At 46.7% G+C, this 18,056-nt stretch overlaps 1 protein-coding gene across 1 annotated transcript in view; it reads right to left on the reverse strand.

Annotated features, from left to right (window-relative positions):
- FANK1 (fibronectin type III and ankyrin repeat domains 1) overlaps nucleotides 1-18,056 on the reverse strand; it is a 78,819-nt gene that overhangs the window by 16,286 nt on the left and 44,477 nt on the right. Inside the window, exon 3 of the mRNA XM_074338662.2 lies at nucleotides 3,788-3,912. Coding sequence (XP_074194763.2) covers nucleotides 3,788-3,912 — 125 coding nt within the window. The remainder of the gene's footprint in view (nucleotides 1-3,787; nucleotides 3,913-18,056) is intronic.

Below are 18,056 nucleotides of genomic sequence, written 5' to 3' on the forward strand. Positions count from 1 at the left end.
CGTAGTAACTTTTCAAAACAAGCAGACATCTTAAATCAATAAATAAGACCGAGAGACAACCCCCACACACCCACAAAGTATACAATGAAAGGGGGGTGCCTAAAGCCTAAAACGCTTCAGAGAAGTGTTCACTTCTTGAGATTTTAAAGAAACTTCTAAAGCACACACAGCATCCCAGCACACTTCCGTGCTGACCACGTCCGAGCCACCTTGTCCGTCTTACCTGAGCAGCATGGCTCTCCCATTGGGCTCACTTCCTGGTGCGGCCGCCCAGGAGGCTCTGCAGTGTGCAAATATTGGGAAACGAGGTAATTTCATTTCATGCTTAGACGCTGAAGGCGTCTGTGTAGCCAAGACCAGGGTATTTTGCGATCAGGATATAATTTAAATAAATGTGTTGCCTTTTCCAGCTTCTGCAAGAGGTTATCAGTGCTCTCATTTCTTATTCTGAGGACAATGGGTCGTCTTAAGGAAGAGAGGGAGAACGGCATAACTGTTGCTCATTCCTTGCTTGCACAAGGCAGCAGGAACTGTCATCTGCGGCAAGAAAGCTTTCTCAGCGTGACCACTGTCAGGGGGGCAAAGAGGCACGAAGACGGCCAGCAGGGTCAACCGAGGCCGGGCGGCTCTCCCGTTTGTGAACTTGACAGAGAAATAGGAAAGGAGAGGCTCTTGCTGGCAGAGCAGAGCAGTTCTTCCTACTCCCACTCCAGGCAGGAATGGAGAAGAACAGAGAGGAAATTCCAGCCTGAGCCAAACGGTCCACTCCTGCTGCTCCCAAGTCCCTCAAGACTTCGTGGGTCTGGCCCAAGCGACGGCCAGCAGTTCATGCAGCCGAAAATAAAGAAGTCAGGCTTTGACTCCGTGGTTTTGTTTTTGTAATGTGTACCCCGAGTGTTGTCATTCCAAATACTGAACTGACGCTGCCCGTGGGGAGAATGTCCACGAGTGCTCGTCCACCCTGTATGGGTGGGACTCACCAGGCAGCACCACACAGGGGACCTCATGAACGAGTGAATGAATGAATGAATGACTCTCCCAGGAGAGGAGAAGGGCAGGGAGGTCCTTGGAAGGCCACCACTCCTGTCCTGTACCAGGGTCGTTTAGCTGCAGAGATTCTAATGTGGTGGTAACATCTTTCCTGGTGGAAGCTAACGCTCCGCTAAGAGCAGTGAATAAATGATGAGCCCATTGGAGAAGATATTTGCCAATTAACAAGCACCAGCTGGTTTTCTTTCTTTCTAAGGGCCCAACTGATTAAAATTGCCTCATTTAAGCAAGAGTCTCGTGTACTTTACCTGGAAAAAAAAAGACCCAGAATCCTTTATTCAAAGTACATGTTTTTGTAATTCCTTAAAACACTTTCAAACTGAATGCAAATTATCAACCCACAGAAGCACTTTCACTTGTTCTGTACAATGTGCATATTTTTAATTCTTTGTGCAGCATGGCCTGCCTCCTTAAGAGAGTCTGCTTTGGATATTGTAAACGTAACAAGAGCTGAGGGAGCAGGGGCCAGCCGCAGGAAAGAGTGTACCTGAACCTTACCACTAGGGGCGCCCCTGAGGCTGAGCCCGCGTCCTCAGAGCTGCACCTGTGCTGTGACCTGCCAGCGACACGCTCAGGAATCCCAGCTCACCGGGTCATCACCAGAAGCCCGGTCTCCATCACGCCCTTGTCCCTGCAGTCGGTCCTGGGTAATTGCCCATGGGAGCCGTGGACTGCCGTGACAAACGCCCTGGACCACTGAGCCAGGGTTTCACGGCTGCCTCTCGGAAGCCGGTTTGGCAAGAAGAAGGCAGAGCCCTTATCAGCTGATAGACAAGCACTATGGTTTCTAACCTCCTAAAGAGCTCCAAACGGAGATCTGCCTGCATGTGGAGTCTGGCAGGAAGCCCTGGCTTTGACATGTTAAGGACGCCAGTGTCCGCCTGAGGCTCACCAAGGTCGCCTCTGCATCCAGTTCACCCTCACCTTGCAGGTCCAGGTGGGGGGAAACAGATCCAGCTCCCAAGAGACATGAGAGCGAGCTGAGAGCGAGCTCGTCCACTTAATGCCGCCTCTACGCCTTTCCACTCGCCATCCGTCCACCCCCATTTATGAAGGGTTGTCTACATGCAGACTGACCCATCGCCCCTCCCTTCAGGAGCACGCAAATAGGTGGGAGACAAAGAAGATAAAGACGTAAAATAAGATGCAAGAAGTACTGCTAGAGGCGGTGAGGCACAGCTCTGTGCCGGGGGGAAGAGCTAAAGTCCATGGCAGAGAAGGGAAAGGCACGCGGGCTGACGCTGAGCCCTGCTCTGGCCCTGGAGCAGCTCTACAGGCGCAGGACTGGAAGGGGCGGCCCACAGGCAGGTGATGGGGGAGCTCCGCATGAGGTGCTCCAGAGAGCAGGGGCAGAGGTGTGGGGGTGGCCTGCGGGTGGCTGGGAATAGGGGGGGGCTGGAGGGAGCTGCACAGAGGCCTCACAGCATGCTGGCCCAGTGTCCCCAAGAGTCTCTGTTCAAATGATAGGCTCCCTTTGCCAACTTTTTCTCCTGCCCCCTTGTCTTCCCTCCACACGCCAAGAACTAACTTGTGTTCTGCTGGTTTACCTTCTTTTCTTTCCCCTAAGCTCCAGGAGCTCAATGCCTTTCATAGGAAAGCAAATGCTTTCAAAGTCTCCAGTTTAAGAGGCAAGCCCTCTTTCCTGACTGGCATGCATCTCCATCAGTGACCATTCCACTTCAAAAGTCTCCTCTGAAATTTTGTTTTTTCACGAAACTAGCTGAGCATTTGGGAATGTATACAGCATCACCACTCTCAGCTTTAAACTCTCAGTTTGCTAAACTAAGATCTGGTCCCCTAATGCCTTGTTTGCAACTGAAGATATTATAGGTTGACTCAAAATCTGAATTACCTTTAATCCACACAAAAACGTCCATGAATAAATGCCTAAAGGAGACAATGAAAACCCACAAGAGGAAAAATAGATAGAGGAATAGGGATAGAGATAGAGATAGAGATATATGCCAAATGCCACATTGAATAACATTTTAAAATGACTTTTTACCTACGAGAGGAAGATTTTCTTTGTACAGCTGCAAAAAGACCTGTGTTTTCAGAGTGAGCCAGGAAGATCACTTCTGACTGTTTCAGTCTTTACAACAGTCTAGTTAAAAGATGCTATGGGATATACACACATCTTTAAAACATTTTAAAATACCGATCGCAAAGAATATTTGCTGCCCTAGCCTGACCTGGGCACTGGCTGAACAGGTCAGAGGCACGTGGCCAGCTCTGACCCCCACCTCTGTGTGGCACTCTCCCTCCTGCATTCTGTGGACGGAAGTATCGCTGTTCATTCTTCCTCACTCACAACATCCCTGGGAATCAGAAATCAAGACACACACACTGAAGTTGTCTGCAAAGGAGAAAACACCGAGTGGCCCTTGCCTATCACCTGAGGACAGGCGACAGGCACTGGTTCTCCGCGGGAGAACACCTGCTCAACCCACGGCCTCTGGCCCATGTCCTAAGAGGGGTGACCCCCCCTTTTGTATGGAATGTGCACCCACAGGGCACTGCTGGCACAAAAACAGACCTCCCGTTGGTGGAAGCACAGCTAGATGTCCCTGTGCGATGGCCAGGCCCCATCGGTACACTGTCATCACAGCGTTCAAAAATGGAATAGTTCCTGCTTCCTCGTGTAAGGCCGGGCAAAAGGCAGGAGGTTTCCATCAGCACCACGTTGGTGTATCTTCATGTGTCTTTACATAAGTAAGTCAGAGTGTTTGTTACTCACTGGTTGTGGACACGGTGACCACGGGGCTGTACGCATATTCTCCAGACGGGCTGGTGACCTTCAGTCGAAATCTGTACAGTGTCCGAGGTTCCAGACCTTCCACCACGTGCTTCGTTGCATATCCCCTAGACCAGAAGAGACACACATGCTGACACCAGGGATCACACCGGTGATCTCTGACAGTCATTAGAAGAGCAGGTGGCAGATAACTTCAACTGCTGTCTATTTCAGCACAGATCTGATCTTGGCGGTTGTCCGTCTCCCACACGAGACCGTGAGAGTCTTTGCACAGAAGACAATTCACAAGTGACCCCTCCATCCATCCCCAGCACATGCCCTCTCTATTCCACAGTGCTAGCCCAGTGCTGACACACAGCTGGCACGCAGCTTTGTACTTTGGAGAAACAATCATGTTTACCTATGATATTTGCCCTCCATTAACCGAGTTTCACATTTGAGAGATCAGACAGGCAGTCCAATAGTATATACATGTTTTTCTAGTGGGGTCTTTGAGTGGATGGTGAGGCTGGCAGTCTGACAGCGGCATATCTATTGTAGGCAAAATAATAAATACTATAGGGAAAGGACTCGAATAAATAAAATAGATGATTGCTTGTAGCCTGTGAGCAACTCAGAGAGTGGCCGAGGAGTCAGGCAGCATATGAGAAACTACTCTAACATCAGGTCAAGTTCATCTAGGAAAAGGTTTGTGGGAAATAGATGCTAAACACGCATAGAACAAAAAACGGATCACATGCTAGCAATGGAAATCCGTGTGCCTCAGGAGGGAAGAAGGACGGAGTCTCATCATTCGAAGCCTGTAATGAGCAAGAAACAAGTACCGGTAGGCAATCTCCCTGCCTGCTCAGAAGAGGCTGGGGTCCAGCCCCGGTGACAAGACCCCGTCCCTCTGCTTGGGAGGCAGGTCCCAGGGGCCTGGCTTTGACTTAGTACTCTTTCTAGGATATCAGGTCTCTAAAAGTCAGCATTTCCCAATATTGCCCAAAACCTCAGCTTCCCATTACTGCCAAAAACCTTTATTGGCATTTGACTCAATTCCATGTATCTTTCCAGTTCCTTTATCTAAATTTTTCTTTTCTTATACCTTAAAGGCTTACCTTTTGTGGGTCGGTGTGTATGTGTGTTGGGGGAGGAGGGTCAGTGTGTGTGTATTTGTGTGTTTCCATCTCTTCTTTCCTGCTTCAACATCCAACCAGCCTTCTCTCCTCCATTCAGAACACTCCAGAGCTCCTTGGATGCCAAGCTTACCATTGTTTTCTCCATCTTCTGTCTCTAATTTTTTCATTCACTCTCAGCAGACCTCTGCAGAGGCCAAAATCATACTTTGGAATTCACAACTAATTTTTCAAGGGTGTTTATGTGCAACCTAAATATTTATACATGAATTCTGTTCCACATGACTCAAGAAACACATCCAGTGCCCCTAAGTTGCGAGGTGCTGGGCCAGGCTGGAGACGCAGCCTGGACCAGCTCAGGCCGCAATGACCCTGTCAAGCATGAGTTGACTCCATGTCCTGCTGGTGAATGGCATGAAGAGGGGGTCAAGGACAGTGAAGAAGTGACAGCTGAGTCAGGCTGAAATGACAACACTGGACTTAGCATCACTTCTGAGGAAAGCTCACCTGAAACGTGGCTTTAGACCTGAGCCAGGTGGGGACGCTCGTACCTCACGTGTCCATTAGACAGCCTCACTCAGGCACTCCCAGGCCCCACTGGAAAGCAGTCTTTGCCCCAAGGAGCAGGCATGTGGCCCGTGCGTGGCTAGAGAGCAGACCCTATACGTGCTCTAGAGGGAGCAGGTTCCTTGGGGATAGTTTGAGAGAACCCAGAGGTCTTCTAAGTTTCATCTCCCAAACTCACCCAGCAGGCAAGTAATTCCTCAGCTGTGAGGAACGAGTGACGGGCAGACAGGGCCCAGACGCGTGTCCTCTAGCAGCAGGCATTTCCCTGGCAGACAAGAAGGCCCCAGGTTGTGAGAAAGAACCCCTGACTGGAAGGACGTGGAATGCAGGGCAGTAGATAGAGGGGGTGAGAGAAAAGGTGACAGAGTCCGCATGTGTGCTGAGGCCCAGAGAGCCATGTTTGCACACTGGGAAAGATTTACAAAGACCCTTTCCCCTTTGGGCTTTTCTCCCTTTGTGGTGTAGCCAAAATGTAAATTTTTAAGCTGAAATAAAGTCCTAAACACTCATTGATTTTTTGTTTTTGTTTCTGTTTTTTGTTTTTTGTTTTGGTATGTCAGGTGACTTCAGACACCTAAATCCAAATGACCTCTTGGGCATAGTTCTAACAGAGCCAAGGAAGGGGCGAGGGGTCCTCAGGTATTTCTGCCTCTCGTCTGTGCTCTCCTGCTCTCTGCTGGGCATGCAGCCTCCCAAGTGATACCATCTCTACTTGAATCACAGTTCTCTTCACCGAAAGAAGGCACGTGTGGCAGAGTGTCAATCTGAGTGGCCTCCAACAACCCCCCTCCACCCCGAATTCCTGCAGGTCCACGTTACTCTTCCCACAGCTAGAGTCTCGTTCCTCGAGCAGGATGGGCTGTGGCCGTGTGATGCATTCCGGGCCTTAAGATGCCTGGAAGCTTCCGCTTTTGCTCCTTTGGAAGCTGGCCACCATATAAAGAAGTTCAGCTTTCCCTCTGGAGGGAGCGACCGCCTGGTCAGAGTCACTGGAAGACGCCTGACAACGAAGGGAGACAAAGAAGCCCCGTCAGCCGCCGGCTGTCCCAGACACCCCAGCAGAGGCACCAGTCACGTGAGTGACGCCATTGGGACGCCACCCCAGCAGATCTGCACCAGCCGAGACCACAAGGAGCAGAGACACGCCATTCCCACCTCGACCAAACCATAGACTCAGGAGCAAACACGTGATTGGTTTTTACCTTTAGCACCTAAATTGGAGGGCAGTTTGTTATGCAGCAATAGATAACTGATACACGTATCAACAAAAAAGAAATTAGGAGACAAAAGAAGAATGAACAAATGGTAACAACAGCATCAAGAGAAACATCTGAATTAAGAAACCAAAACACAGAAAAGTGTTAAAAATAGATATAAATGCATTTACCATCAAAGAAAACACTCTGAAACAAAGATAAATATTCAGAAAAGCTAAAAATAGGGCTAAAATATAATAATAATTAAAAAAAGTGAACTCTATCAGCTTGGGACCAACAGTCTCATGAGTAGGTGGATTTCACTGTTTTGCGAGCATAGATCTGTATCTATATATACTTGAAGCATAGAAACTGAACCCTCAACAATCTGGGCCGCCTGCAAAGATCTCAGGAGCTCAGTGCGAATATAATACCTAAGTCTCAATGGAATTCAATGCCAGGTGTCACAGACTTAGCATACTTTTAGACCAAAAGAAAACCAAAAGTGCTCCCCATAAAATCCAATATTGCTATTAATAAATATCATGAGATCACCCTCAAGCAAATGGCACCTTCATAACCCCTGGAAAGGGAAATAACAGAACTGTTCTAGAAGAAAGATGTAACGGAACACCTCTGGGGGAGGCTGGAGGCTCCCAGGCAGCAATCGAGATGGCCCCACAGGAAGAACCAGACACCGCAGGGGCACATGGCCTCTTGGGGGGCTGTGCAGTGGTGACTGCACAGACCCGGGCGTGACACTGTGATTAACATGCAGACACAGGGTGACTAACAGAAGCGGTTTGTTGAGTCTGGGGAGAGACACAACTTTACCCTGCCCTGGCATGGTAGGTTAAAGCATGAAAGCATCATCGAACTGTTTCCACAGTGGAGCAAAATATACGAAGTGCAAAGCATACCCTCCTTTTGTTATCAGTCAATAAGCAAATATTTGATGCAAGAGTCGAGCAAACAGGAAACATAAGAAACTAAACACTGGCATGCCCAAGGACTCAGCTGCCACATTTCTCTCTGTGCTCCCGCCCCCCGCACTGCACCCCAGGCTCCCGCTGATGACGCTGAAATGCGTTTTTCCAGCCCAGACTCTCCCCTGGCCCGTTCTTCCCTTATTAGCATCTCTACGGAAATGTCTGTTAGCCCCAAACCGAGCTTCCGCTCCACCTGCAGTCTCCCCACCTGTCATTCTAGCTCTCAGGCCAAAACCTTGGTGCCACTTGTGGAAGACCGATTACTGTTCACGAATACTGGGTGCCCTCCCAAGGGCTCTACATCATGCCCTGTTGACCTCAGACATGGATGGATGACTCGCTTTGAGCAATGAAGCATTAGCAGAAGGGAAGTATGCCATTCTCAGGTGTCACGCCATGCACTCGTCCCCTGCTGCCACAATGACTGACAATGTTCAGGCAGAGGCCACTGCATCTGCCTGGGCTGTGGAGGGAGGAAGGTGCAACAGAGCCATGGCCAACACACAGCGCGCACTTTGTGGGCGAAATGAGCTACTGCTGTCCTAAGCCACCGGGAAGCTGAAGTTGAAATGAACGCAGTCTAACTTGGCCTCTTTTGCTCACATCCCATACCGGGTCCACCGGCAAATTTTTCACATCCATCTTTAAAACATACCCTGAATGCAACCACTGCTCACACTGGGTTCTATTATCTCCCACCGAAATTACTGCACAAGCTTCCTAAGGAGTCCTCCCTGCCTCTGCTGCCTTGGCTCCTATCGCCCAATCTTAACTCAGCAGCCAGCAGCCCACAGACAGCAGAAGCCAGGTCCGCCACTCCTCAGCTTAACAACCTCCAGGGGCTTTCCCACCCCTCCAAAGGAAAGGCAAAGTTCTCGTGACAGCCCACGAGCCCCCAGCAGCTCCCTTCTGCTGCCTCACTAACCTCCCCCCACCCCCCGACTCTGCTCCTTGTTAACTCCACTCCTCTGTGTTTTCTGGAACATACCAGGCCCCATCTGATTTCACGTGTTATTTATTTTTTCTTCCTGGAATGTTCTGTCTCTTCACAGGCCCCAGATAGGCCTCACTTGCTTTCCTACTCGGATGTTACCCTCTCAGTGAAGCCCTCCTCACCTCCCCGCGAGGCCCCACATTTTTCCCAGGCTTTTTCTCCTTGTGTCTTACCATGATCTAACATCCCCTCTCCGTGTACTTATGTATCTTATTTACCTTTTGTTTGCCTCATCATGAAAGGGGGGTTTTTGTCTGTTTGTCCAGTGCTGTACCCCCAGCATGCAGAACAGTGTCTGGCAGAGAGCACCTACTCAGTGCACGCTGACTGAATGAATAAAATGCATGATATGGGCTCCAGTTATCATAGGAAGTTCAAGGAGGTAGACAGGATGATGACAGGAGCTTCTTGAAGGAGGTAGAATCTGACTTGATCAGAACAAGGATGGAGCAGGGGTCGGGGAAGTGAAGTTTGTCCAAACAAGGAAAACAATTGAACCCGTGTAGAAACAGTCAAGGCGCAGTCGCGGGGCAGTGAGCAGGCCTCGTGGGCGGCTACACACAGGGCGGGGCGGGGCCAACTGTGACGGGCGTGAAACGTTAGTCTAAGGAGCTTGACCTGCATCCTCGAACACTGGAGACCCACTGAAGACAATTTGACACAAGGAAGATTCCAAAGAAAATGCATGTGGCCAGGAGAGAACAATGGGATAGAAGGCAAGAAAAGAGGAATAAGGCCACGCCATCCAATCAGCAAATACTCTGGGCAGTTGTAGGAACTGAGGTCACAGCCATGAGCCGGTCAGAGAACGGAGCTTGCACAGGAAACGCCTCGGTCTGGTGGGGGGCGTCCAGGAGAAACTCGCAAAGGGAGAGCCCAGAAAACTAGACAACTCATTGTGAGGAGACATCAAGTCAAGGGTGGCTCCACGGAATCAAGACTGGAGGGGGGGGTGGGGGGGGGCACCCGAACAGAAGCTGACACGTTGGAAGGAAGCTCCCACATCTAGAACCCCAAGGTCAGGTGTTCCAGGTAATCACCTTTCTGAAGAAAGGCATCTGCGAGCTTTAAGGCAACGCAGAGCGAGCGAGCGGCCGATGGAGCAGGAGTTCGAGACGAATGCGGTCCAATTCTGCCACCTAGTGTCGAGGTTTGCGCTGCCTCGTTCTCCGGGCAAGTGCGAGCATCTCCCCAGAGCCTTTCGTGCCGAGGTCTGAGGGCCCTGCTGCAGCCCCGCACGGCCAGGCCACCCAAGCGCTGGGCCCAGCGGGACAGCCGGCCGGTCTCTGGAGAAAATGCAACACAACACATCGGGCGGGAGGCCGGTGCACATAGCAGCGGTCTCTCCAGGAGAGGTGGTCTACCTGGCCGCCCAGCCAAGGAGACGAGCATAAAGGGAGGAAGGGAGGGAGGATCCAGGACAGCCCCGGCTGGGCCGAGCCCCCACACAGCTCATGGTACGAGGGAAAAGGGGGGGAGGGGGAATACTTATAATATCATTCCTGCTTTTAGATGGAAACTACCTAGCAGAATACATGACATGATTAAAGTCACATTTTCAAGTAGTCAGGTCAGGAATTATTTTCAGGTGGTAAGTACATTTCAGATAAATGCCCACTCCTTTTTTAGAACTATTCATCAACTCTCAGGGATAGCATCATTCGGGTGAGAGCTGACGCCTCCGTGTAATACCCTGACGTCAGCACCCTCATCACATCGCCACCTTGAGGAAAGGCAGGAAAATGCTGGAACTGTGCTTGAGCTTGACCACCCCAGTGCCAGTATCCTGGCTGGAGTTTCCCATAATGTAATCATTGGGGAAAACGGGGGAAAGGCACACATTTATACGTTTTCCTTCTCTCTGTATTGCTTCTTGCAACTAGATATGAACTTGCAATTACCAAAAAATGTAAAGTTTAATTTAAAACCATATTTGTATCTCAATTTTGGTGTTCCTGAAACACAGTCATTTTGCAAGTGATAAAGCTGTCATAGGGGAGAAACACTAGTTGAAATGAAGACTAAGAAGGAATGACTTCTGAATCACTTCCGTTGCATTCATTTACTTATTTATTCATGCAACAGATATTTTGAGGGCCCACTATGCCCCGACACCGTCTAGGAGCTGGGAATAGTGTTAGGCTGGAGGAATCTGCCTGTTGCTAAGTTTCAATACTGGTGGAGAGACAGAAAAATGAACAAGCGATCAGGTGAAATAATTCCAGTGGAGTTCAACGTTACAAGGCATATGAAACAAGGTCATGACAGAGAGGGCGGCTGGGTGGAAGACTGGCTGCCCCAGATGGCCTTCCGAGGAGGGGATATTTGATCTGATAATTGCATGGTGTGAAGGAGACAGCCGTATAAAAACAGAAGGAAATGTGTAAAACAGAAGGGAAAGGCAGTAAGAAAGGGGCCAGCGTGGGAACCAGCGTGGCCTGGTTCAGACTAAGACAGCAGGTTGGTTGGAAAGAGTTAAGGAGGGAACAGGGTGTGGCATGAGGGGGAGAAGTTGCCCAAGGCAGACGGCCTGATGGGAATCTCATCTAATTTCATCAAACTCTCCTTTCATTCTGTCTCTACATTTTGGATTTTGAAAATACACCGTTAGAAGCTCTTCTTTCAGAAGGCTAAGAAGCTCTCAAAGGTACAGAGGGTTTAATTTCAAAGCTGCTGCCAATGCTTATTTTTCCAAAGATTATAATTCATAAAAAGCATGAATGCAAATGATGCTGACTCATTCTTTTCTTTAATTTTAAAATGAGTCATTTTATGGACAATAGAAACCATCCCAGCTAGTCAGGAAAGCAAAGCAAAATGTTAAGCAATGGACGCTGCACCTACGTATAAATGAGACCGTAAGTGTGCATTTTGGGGTATTCTTCTTCAATTGAGAACCTGAACCACTGCTCCTGAGGTCCTTGCCGTTTCACTTTCTTTTCCAGGTCCCAGTACAATTCAATGCTGTGATGAGTCACTTTGCCCACTACAGGTGGGTGAGGCCTCGAGGATGGTGTGAATTCTAAAAAAGAATGACACAGATTTCAGGAGTCCGTTTCCATAAGGAAGAGAGGCCAGCTGAGCGCATTGCAGCAGCTCGGGGGTCTAACCACGCTTTGCTGTACATCGGGCACACAGGTAAGTGAGTATTCCTCCCTGTTGCTGGAAGAATATCTGAAAAGCTTAAGCCATAGCACATTCAGCTGACGCTGCGAGAGACCACGCTGTCCAGCAAGCAGCTTGTACCACACCCATCAAGGTCATACTTCAGTCTTGGGCACAGGTGGGTTAGCAGACTAATTAGGCTGTTCTTTGAGCTCGTGAAACTTGGTTTGCTACTCTAACCCTTCAGTGAACTGGCTGGCAGACAAAGGCAAGAGACAACTGATATAGCTGGTCCAAATATTTTGTAATATGAATGACAAAGGGTTGTTACCTATTCTATAGAAACAGCTCTTACAAACTAACCAAGGAAAAAACCCAAAGGCTACTAACAAGCCAGGCAGAGGATGAGCAGTGCACAAAACAGCAAAAATAAATGACCAACGTAACGTTCAAAAAGATGTTCATATTTCCTAGTGGCCCCAGAAACTGATAACGGGTAAAAGTTTACATCCACTCAGACACTTAAGACAAGATATCGTAACCATTGGAGGTGACAATGTTGGGAAGGATACTCACATACATTGGTGGTAGGGAAAATGAATTATAGCCTTTTTGAAAAGCGACATGGCATCAAAATGAAAAGTTCATATACCCTCCTACCCAGCCATTGCATTCCTGGTCATCTCTCCTACAGAAAAATCAGACCACTAGTGCACAGAGGACACAGACATATATGAGGATATGTATGTTGTTAGCAGTTTACCAAACTGCTTTTTTTGTTAGCCAAAAAAAAAAAAGACTTGGTAATAAGAGAACGCTTAAATAAATGATGATATGTCCATAGCTTGGAATATTATTATGCAGCCTTTAAAAGCTAAATTGGTTCTATACTGGGTGCCTTGAAAGGGTTTTTTGAAGGTATTGTTGAATGAAAAATCAAGATGCATAAAAAATACAAAACGTCCCACTTCTGCAAAAGATGATGGGGGGAGGGGCAGCACGGCATATACAAAGTTAGACAGCATGCGCTTGTTCTGTTTCGTGATGGTTTTATCTCTCCGGCTAGATTTTAAGTTCCTTGAGGGCTGGCTCCATATCTCACCCTTTTTTAAAAACCTCTCCCTTTCCTCCTGCCTTTCAGGCCTCGAAAATATCACTGATTTACCACATTGGATACTCAGAAAAGATCTCGTACACCCCTTGAACCAACATCTCAAGTTGCTGACCCTTTGCTCCCTGCAGACCCCAGGCCCCCCTGAGGGAGTCGGTCGGGGCTGCCCTGGTCTTGCCTGCCCCAGGCCGGGAAGAAAGACAACCATAGAGTTCCTTTACATTCAGATCCCAGAGATACAGTGGGAGCCAGTCAGCAAGCTCATTTTCCCCCAACTTATTTTCCTAATATTTATCAAAAGCATGGCATCACGGGATTGGATAAACCTGGGTTTGAACACATGCTCTGAAGCTGAGTCAGAAACACTTACCTCAAAGTGTTCTATGATAATTAAATAATACATATAGCATCCCTAAATAAATTATGGAATCCTACAGCAGCTGAAAGAAACTAGCTCTAGCTCCAACATAAATTTCAAATGAATGCGGAAAACACACTGGTTCAAAGGATACATTATTATACTGCTTCTGCAACTTTGTAGAACACACAAGAAACATTATACATTATTAATGAATACATAGGTATGTAGTAGAAGTTAAAAATACTGACAGGAAAGGTGCCCACTACCAGGAGAGGGTTATCTCAAGGAAGCCGGGGCAGGCACTGAGCTACGGGCGCAGGGAGGGTGACCTCCCAATATACGTGTGAGGTTTCATTTCTTTAAGAATTTAAGACTATATGGCAAAATGTTAACTTTTTAAGCCTATATGGTACGTCGAGTATATTAGGATTTTTAGTTTCAGTATATTTGCAATATTAATTTTTAAAAATAACAATCAAAATAAATGATACGCATTACCATTATGGGACTGTCGGTTTTCTTAGAGTAACCTATTTTGATGTTCTAAATACTAATAAGTACATGTGGGGAAAAGAACTAATGAGCACCTACTATGTGCCAGACACTGGCCTTTCAACGTGCATCATCTCAGTTAATCCCAGCAACTCTGGCTGGTGAGTACAATGATGGCATATGCTTACATCACGGAAGCACCATTGAACAACTCACTTTGTTTGCAGAACCCTCTAAAACTACTCAAAGACCAGGATTGTTAGACTGTTATAGATTATCCTCAATATAAGTAGAAGCCAAGTATTATTTTTATCCAAAGATAGCTGGACTAGAATCCCACTAGAAATCAAGATAGGCAAGAAATTCGAAATTAATGCCAAATTTCAAAAGGGACAAAGCAATGGTTCACCATGAATTTCTACGAGGAGGAAAAAGATAATATTCCCTGTTCTGCAAGCATTTCCCATGCCAGCTCTTTACTAATCACTGATGCAGGCAGACAACAAGAGACCTCTGTCCATGAGCTTGGCACCGGCCACAGAAAGTCCATGGCCACCAGGCCTGGCGATGTGCCTACTGCCAGCTGCAGGCTCAGGACCAGGTCAGAACCCTCCCCTGCTGTTCAGTACCCCCTCCGGGTCCCATACCCTGGAAGCGGTGTGGTGTTTGAGAAGCTGGTTTATTGTTACTCTTTTATCCAGAGGGATCCAATGGACCCCTCCCTCACACTGTGGCCTCTCTGGGGACCAGGGATGGGTGTGAGCGAAACCCCACTGGACACAGGGCTGTGGAGCCGCAGATGGGGTGTCCCTGAGAACGCCAAAGGCCAGTGCACTGACCAGCCGTAATGTCCACGTTGTCGTCACTTTGAAACAAAACTTATCACCATGCAAATCTCCACTTAGGCAGGAGCTGCATTTGGCAGGAGGCTGGTGATGCCAGACCGGAGCCGGGGGAGGGTCAGGACTTGAAGGAATGTCCTCATCAGCTAAGAGGCGCTGCTGTTTTCCGTGGCCAAAACAGAAACCGTGCATGAGACCAAACTTGTTTCGTTTGGGTCTTGGCCAGCCTAGGGACACTTGCCAGGTGTGTTTCACTCCTCACAACAGTGCACTCATGTCACTTGTGTTTTCTCTTTGATAAAAGTTCTGGTATTTTCGTGATGACCTGCTAATATTTTAGTGTGTTGCTTTTAGGATCTTAAAATGTGTATGTGAAGAGGTCACTAGTACACATCTCTATGCCAAGGAGCAGAGACCTGGGTCATCGCTGAGCCTCGGTGACAGATGACAGAACCGGCAAGTCCCAGGTCCAGCTGCTGGGAGCAGGAGGACAGCAACAGCAAATTTTATATGGTACTTACTGTGTGCCAGTCACCGGTGTGAATGCTTTACAGTTATGTGTTCATTCCACCTTCACCAGAACTCTAAATGCTGTAAGGATTTCTAGTATCTCCACTATAAAAAAATCTGAGACACAGAGAGGTTGAGTAACTTGCCAAGGTCACACAGCAGAAACTGGCAGAAGAACCAGGTTTAAAACACAGCAGTGTGGCTCAGGAGTCCCTGCTTTTAACCCTGTACCATACTGCCTCTTAGGAGCAGAGAAAGAAAATGCAGATGTAGGCTTGAAAATCTACTATTTATTAGTTAGGTTTCCAGATTTCCTCAAACCATTTACTTTAAATCAGATTTAAACTGTGAACCAGCTTGAATCACAAGGAAATTTAAAAATGGGCAAGAAAACTTGATAAGAGAAAGCGAGAATATGAAAGGTGATTGTTCAGTAAAGTGCAGGACTGTTATAGGCAGGAGGGAGAAGTGACAGGGGTCAGGGACATCACCCTCAGGGACTCAGTCGTGAGACGGAAGATGCTCTAAGGTCACAGCGACTGTACGTGCAGGCCAGGAAGGCACAGAGGTTTGGCTGACGTTCACCTCGACACTGTGAGCATGGGTAGGAAGCCAGCCAGGTGCTTCTTTACGTTCAGCATGGAATGTGGAGGGGAAAGTGGTGGCAGTCACAGCTGGGGGAAAGGTTACAGAATGTGGGTGAAACGATGAGGGAGACAGTTCATAGATAAATCTAAACGGATTATACGAGGGCAGGGAACACACATCGTATTGGGAAAGTATGCTAGCTCGAGGTCATGCCAAGACATGAACAAGCTCCTCTGTTTTCTTTTTAATTAAAATTGATTGGAATACTATTTGGCGGTAAGAAAAGATGAAATAGAACCATTTGTGACAACATGGATAGATCTTGAGATTACAATGCTAAGCGAAATACGTCAGACAGAAAAAGCTGAGAGCCATATGATTTCACTGATATGTGGTACATAAAACTGAAAATAACAAAAGAACAAGACAAACAAATGAAGGAACAAAACCTCATAGACATAGACAATAGTTTACGGCTTACCAGAGGGTAAGGGGGGTGGGGGGCTCTAGAGGAGGGTAAACAGGGTCTAATATATGGTGATGGAAAGAGAACTGACTCTGGGTGGTAAACACACAATGTGATATATAGATAATGTATTACAGAATTGTACACCTGAAATCTATGTAACTTTACTAACAACTGTCACCCCAATAAACTTTAATTAAAAAAAAATGTATTGGGGTGAAAATGGTTAGTAAAATTACATAGGTTTCAAGTGTACATTTCCGTAATACGTCATCTATATATCACATTGTGTGTTCACCACCCAGAGTCAGTTCTCTTTCCATCACCATATATTCGACCCCATTTACTCTCATCTACCACCCCACAGACAATAGTTTACAAGCTCCTCTATTTTCAATTTTATCATACCCAAGTTCTACAGAGAAGCTGGAATTGCAAAGGGAGGTAAGTATACCTCGGACGCCAGCCCTGACTTGCTCTGCCCCACCACGAAGCTACTGGCTGTATGACAGCTAATGCAGCTCTCCTCGGGTGACCAAAGTCAACCTTTTAAAAACTCAAAAGCTGACCTTTCAGCTTTTTGTTTTAATTTAGTTAACCAGAATGTCTATATCTGCATTTGTGTTTATCTTATATCACTAGAAACACTATTTTGGAGATTTTGTCCATAAGTTTTATACAAGTTTTATAAAATGCATACAACACCCCCACAAACACACATTCATAGACACAATTTAGATGCTACTTGTTACACAGAAGTTTTAGAACTCTATTTTTTTTCTTATTATAAGCAAATATCAGATCTTTTAAAAGGTGTTTTTGCTTGTCTGTTTTAAGTCTGACAACCAGTGTCCAAATTTAGCCCATCACATAATCTCATGTCATAAACTCAGGTTTAAAATTTTAGCTTTTCTAAAGATTACTAACAAAAATGAAAAACAAAAACAAAAAAAAACACTTTACTTTCAATTTGCATGGATCCTTTAAACAACTGGTAGGCTCTGTCCATCATGGCATATGTTTTTGATCTAAAAAGTTTTCCAAAAAATGAAATGGGAAAAATAGCAACAAAACCACAAGGTATACCTCAAAAGGACAATTATAAGATAATTTATATATGTGTTGTGTGCCATAAAAGCTTTCTGTAAGAAAGTTCTTATGCAAATCTGATAAAACAAATAAAGCAATATTATGCCCCTGTTGCTGTTTGTCAAGGAGTAAATAACAGGAACATGAAATATGGAGGGCTCCGTACACTGTCACCATTCAGTCCCTATGGCCACGAAGATGGCATAAAATAGCTCTCAGTACACCAGAAATCCACTTTGAAAAGCTATCATTTATAAATTATAGGTTTAAACACAAAATGCTATGAAGTTTAAGTAAACCACTGTACAATATGAGGACCCAGAACCCTAAATTTTTAAAAATATAGGTTGTAATCATATAACAGGAATGTGTCCGCCCCATACGACCCATAATAAGGAACGTCCGTAAGAACCTCAGATTCCTCAGTACGCTGGTGATAGGCAGTGAGCACATTTGTAAAGATGCAGAGAGAACTTGTGATCATAGTCTGTATTGGAATTCGCAATTGTGATTAATACCACGAAAAGCGGGAAATGATGAAGAGAGAAAGCAAATGTGAGCATACAGCAGTCCCCGCTGCCCCCCATCTGCAGGTGGTACGTTCCAAGCCCCCAGTGGATGCCTGAAACCGTGGATAGTACAGAACCCTATATATACTGTTTTTTTCCTATGCATACACACCTGTGACGAAGTTTAATTTATAAAGTAATCACCGTAAGAGATTAACAGCAATAATAAAACAGAACAATTATAACAACATACTGTAATAAGTTATGTGAATGAGGTCTCTCACTCTCTCCAAGTATCTTACCATACAGAACTC

The sequence above is a fragment of the Rhinolophus sinicus genome, chromosome 15 (genome assembly GCF_057876585.1).
Source record: "Rhinolophus sinicus isolate RSI-liver-muscle chromosome 15, RSI-T2T, whole genome shotgun sequence".
In the NCBI taxonomy this organism is placed as follows: Eukaryota; Metazoa; Chordata; class Mammalia; order Chiroptera; family Rhinolophidae; genus Rhinolophus; species Rhinolophus sinicus.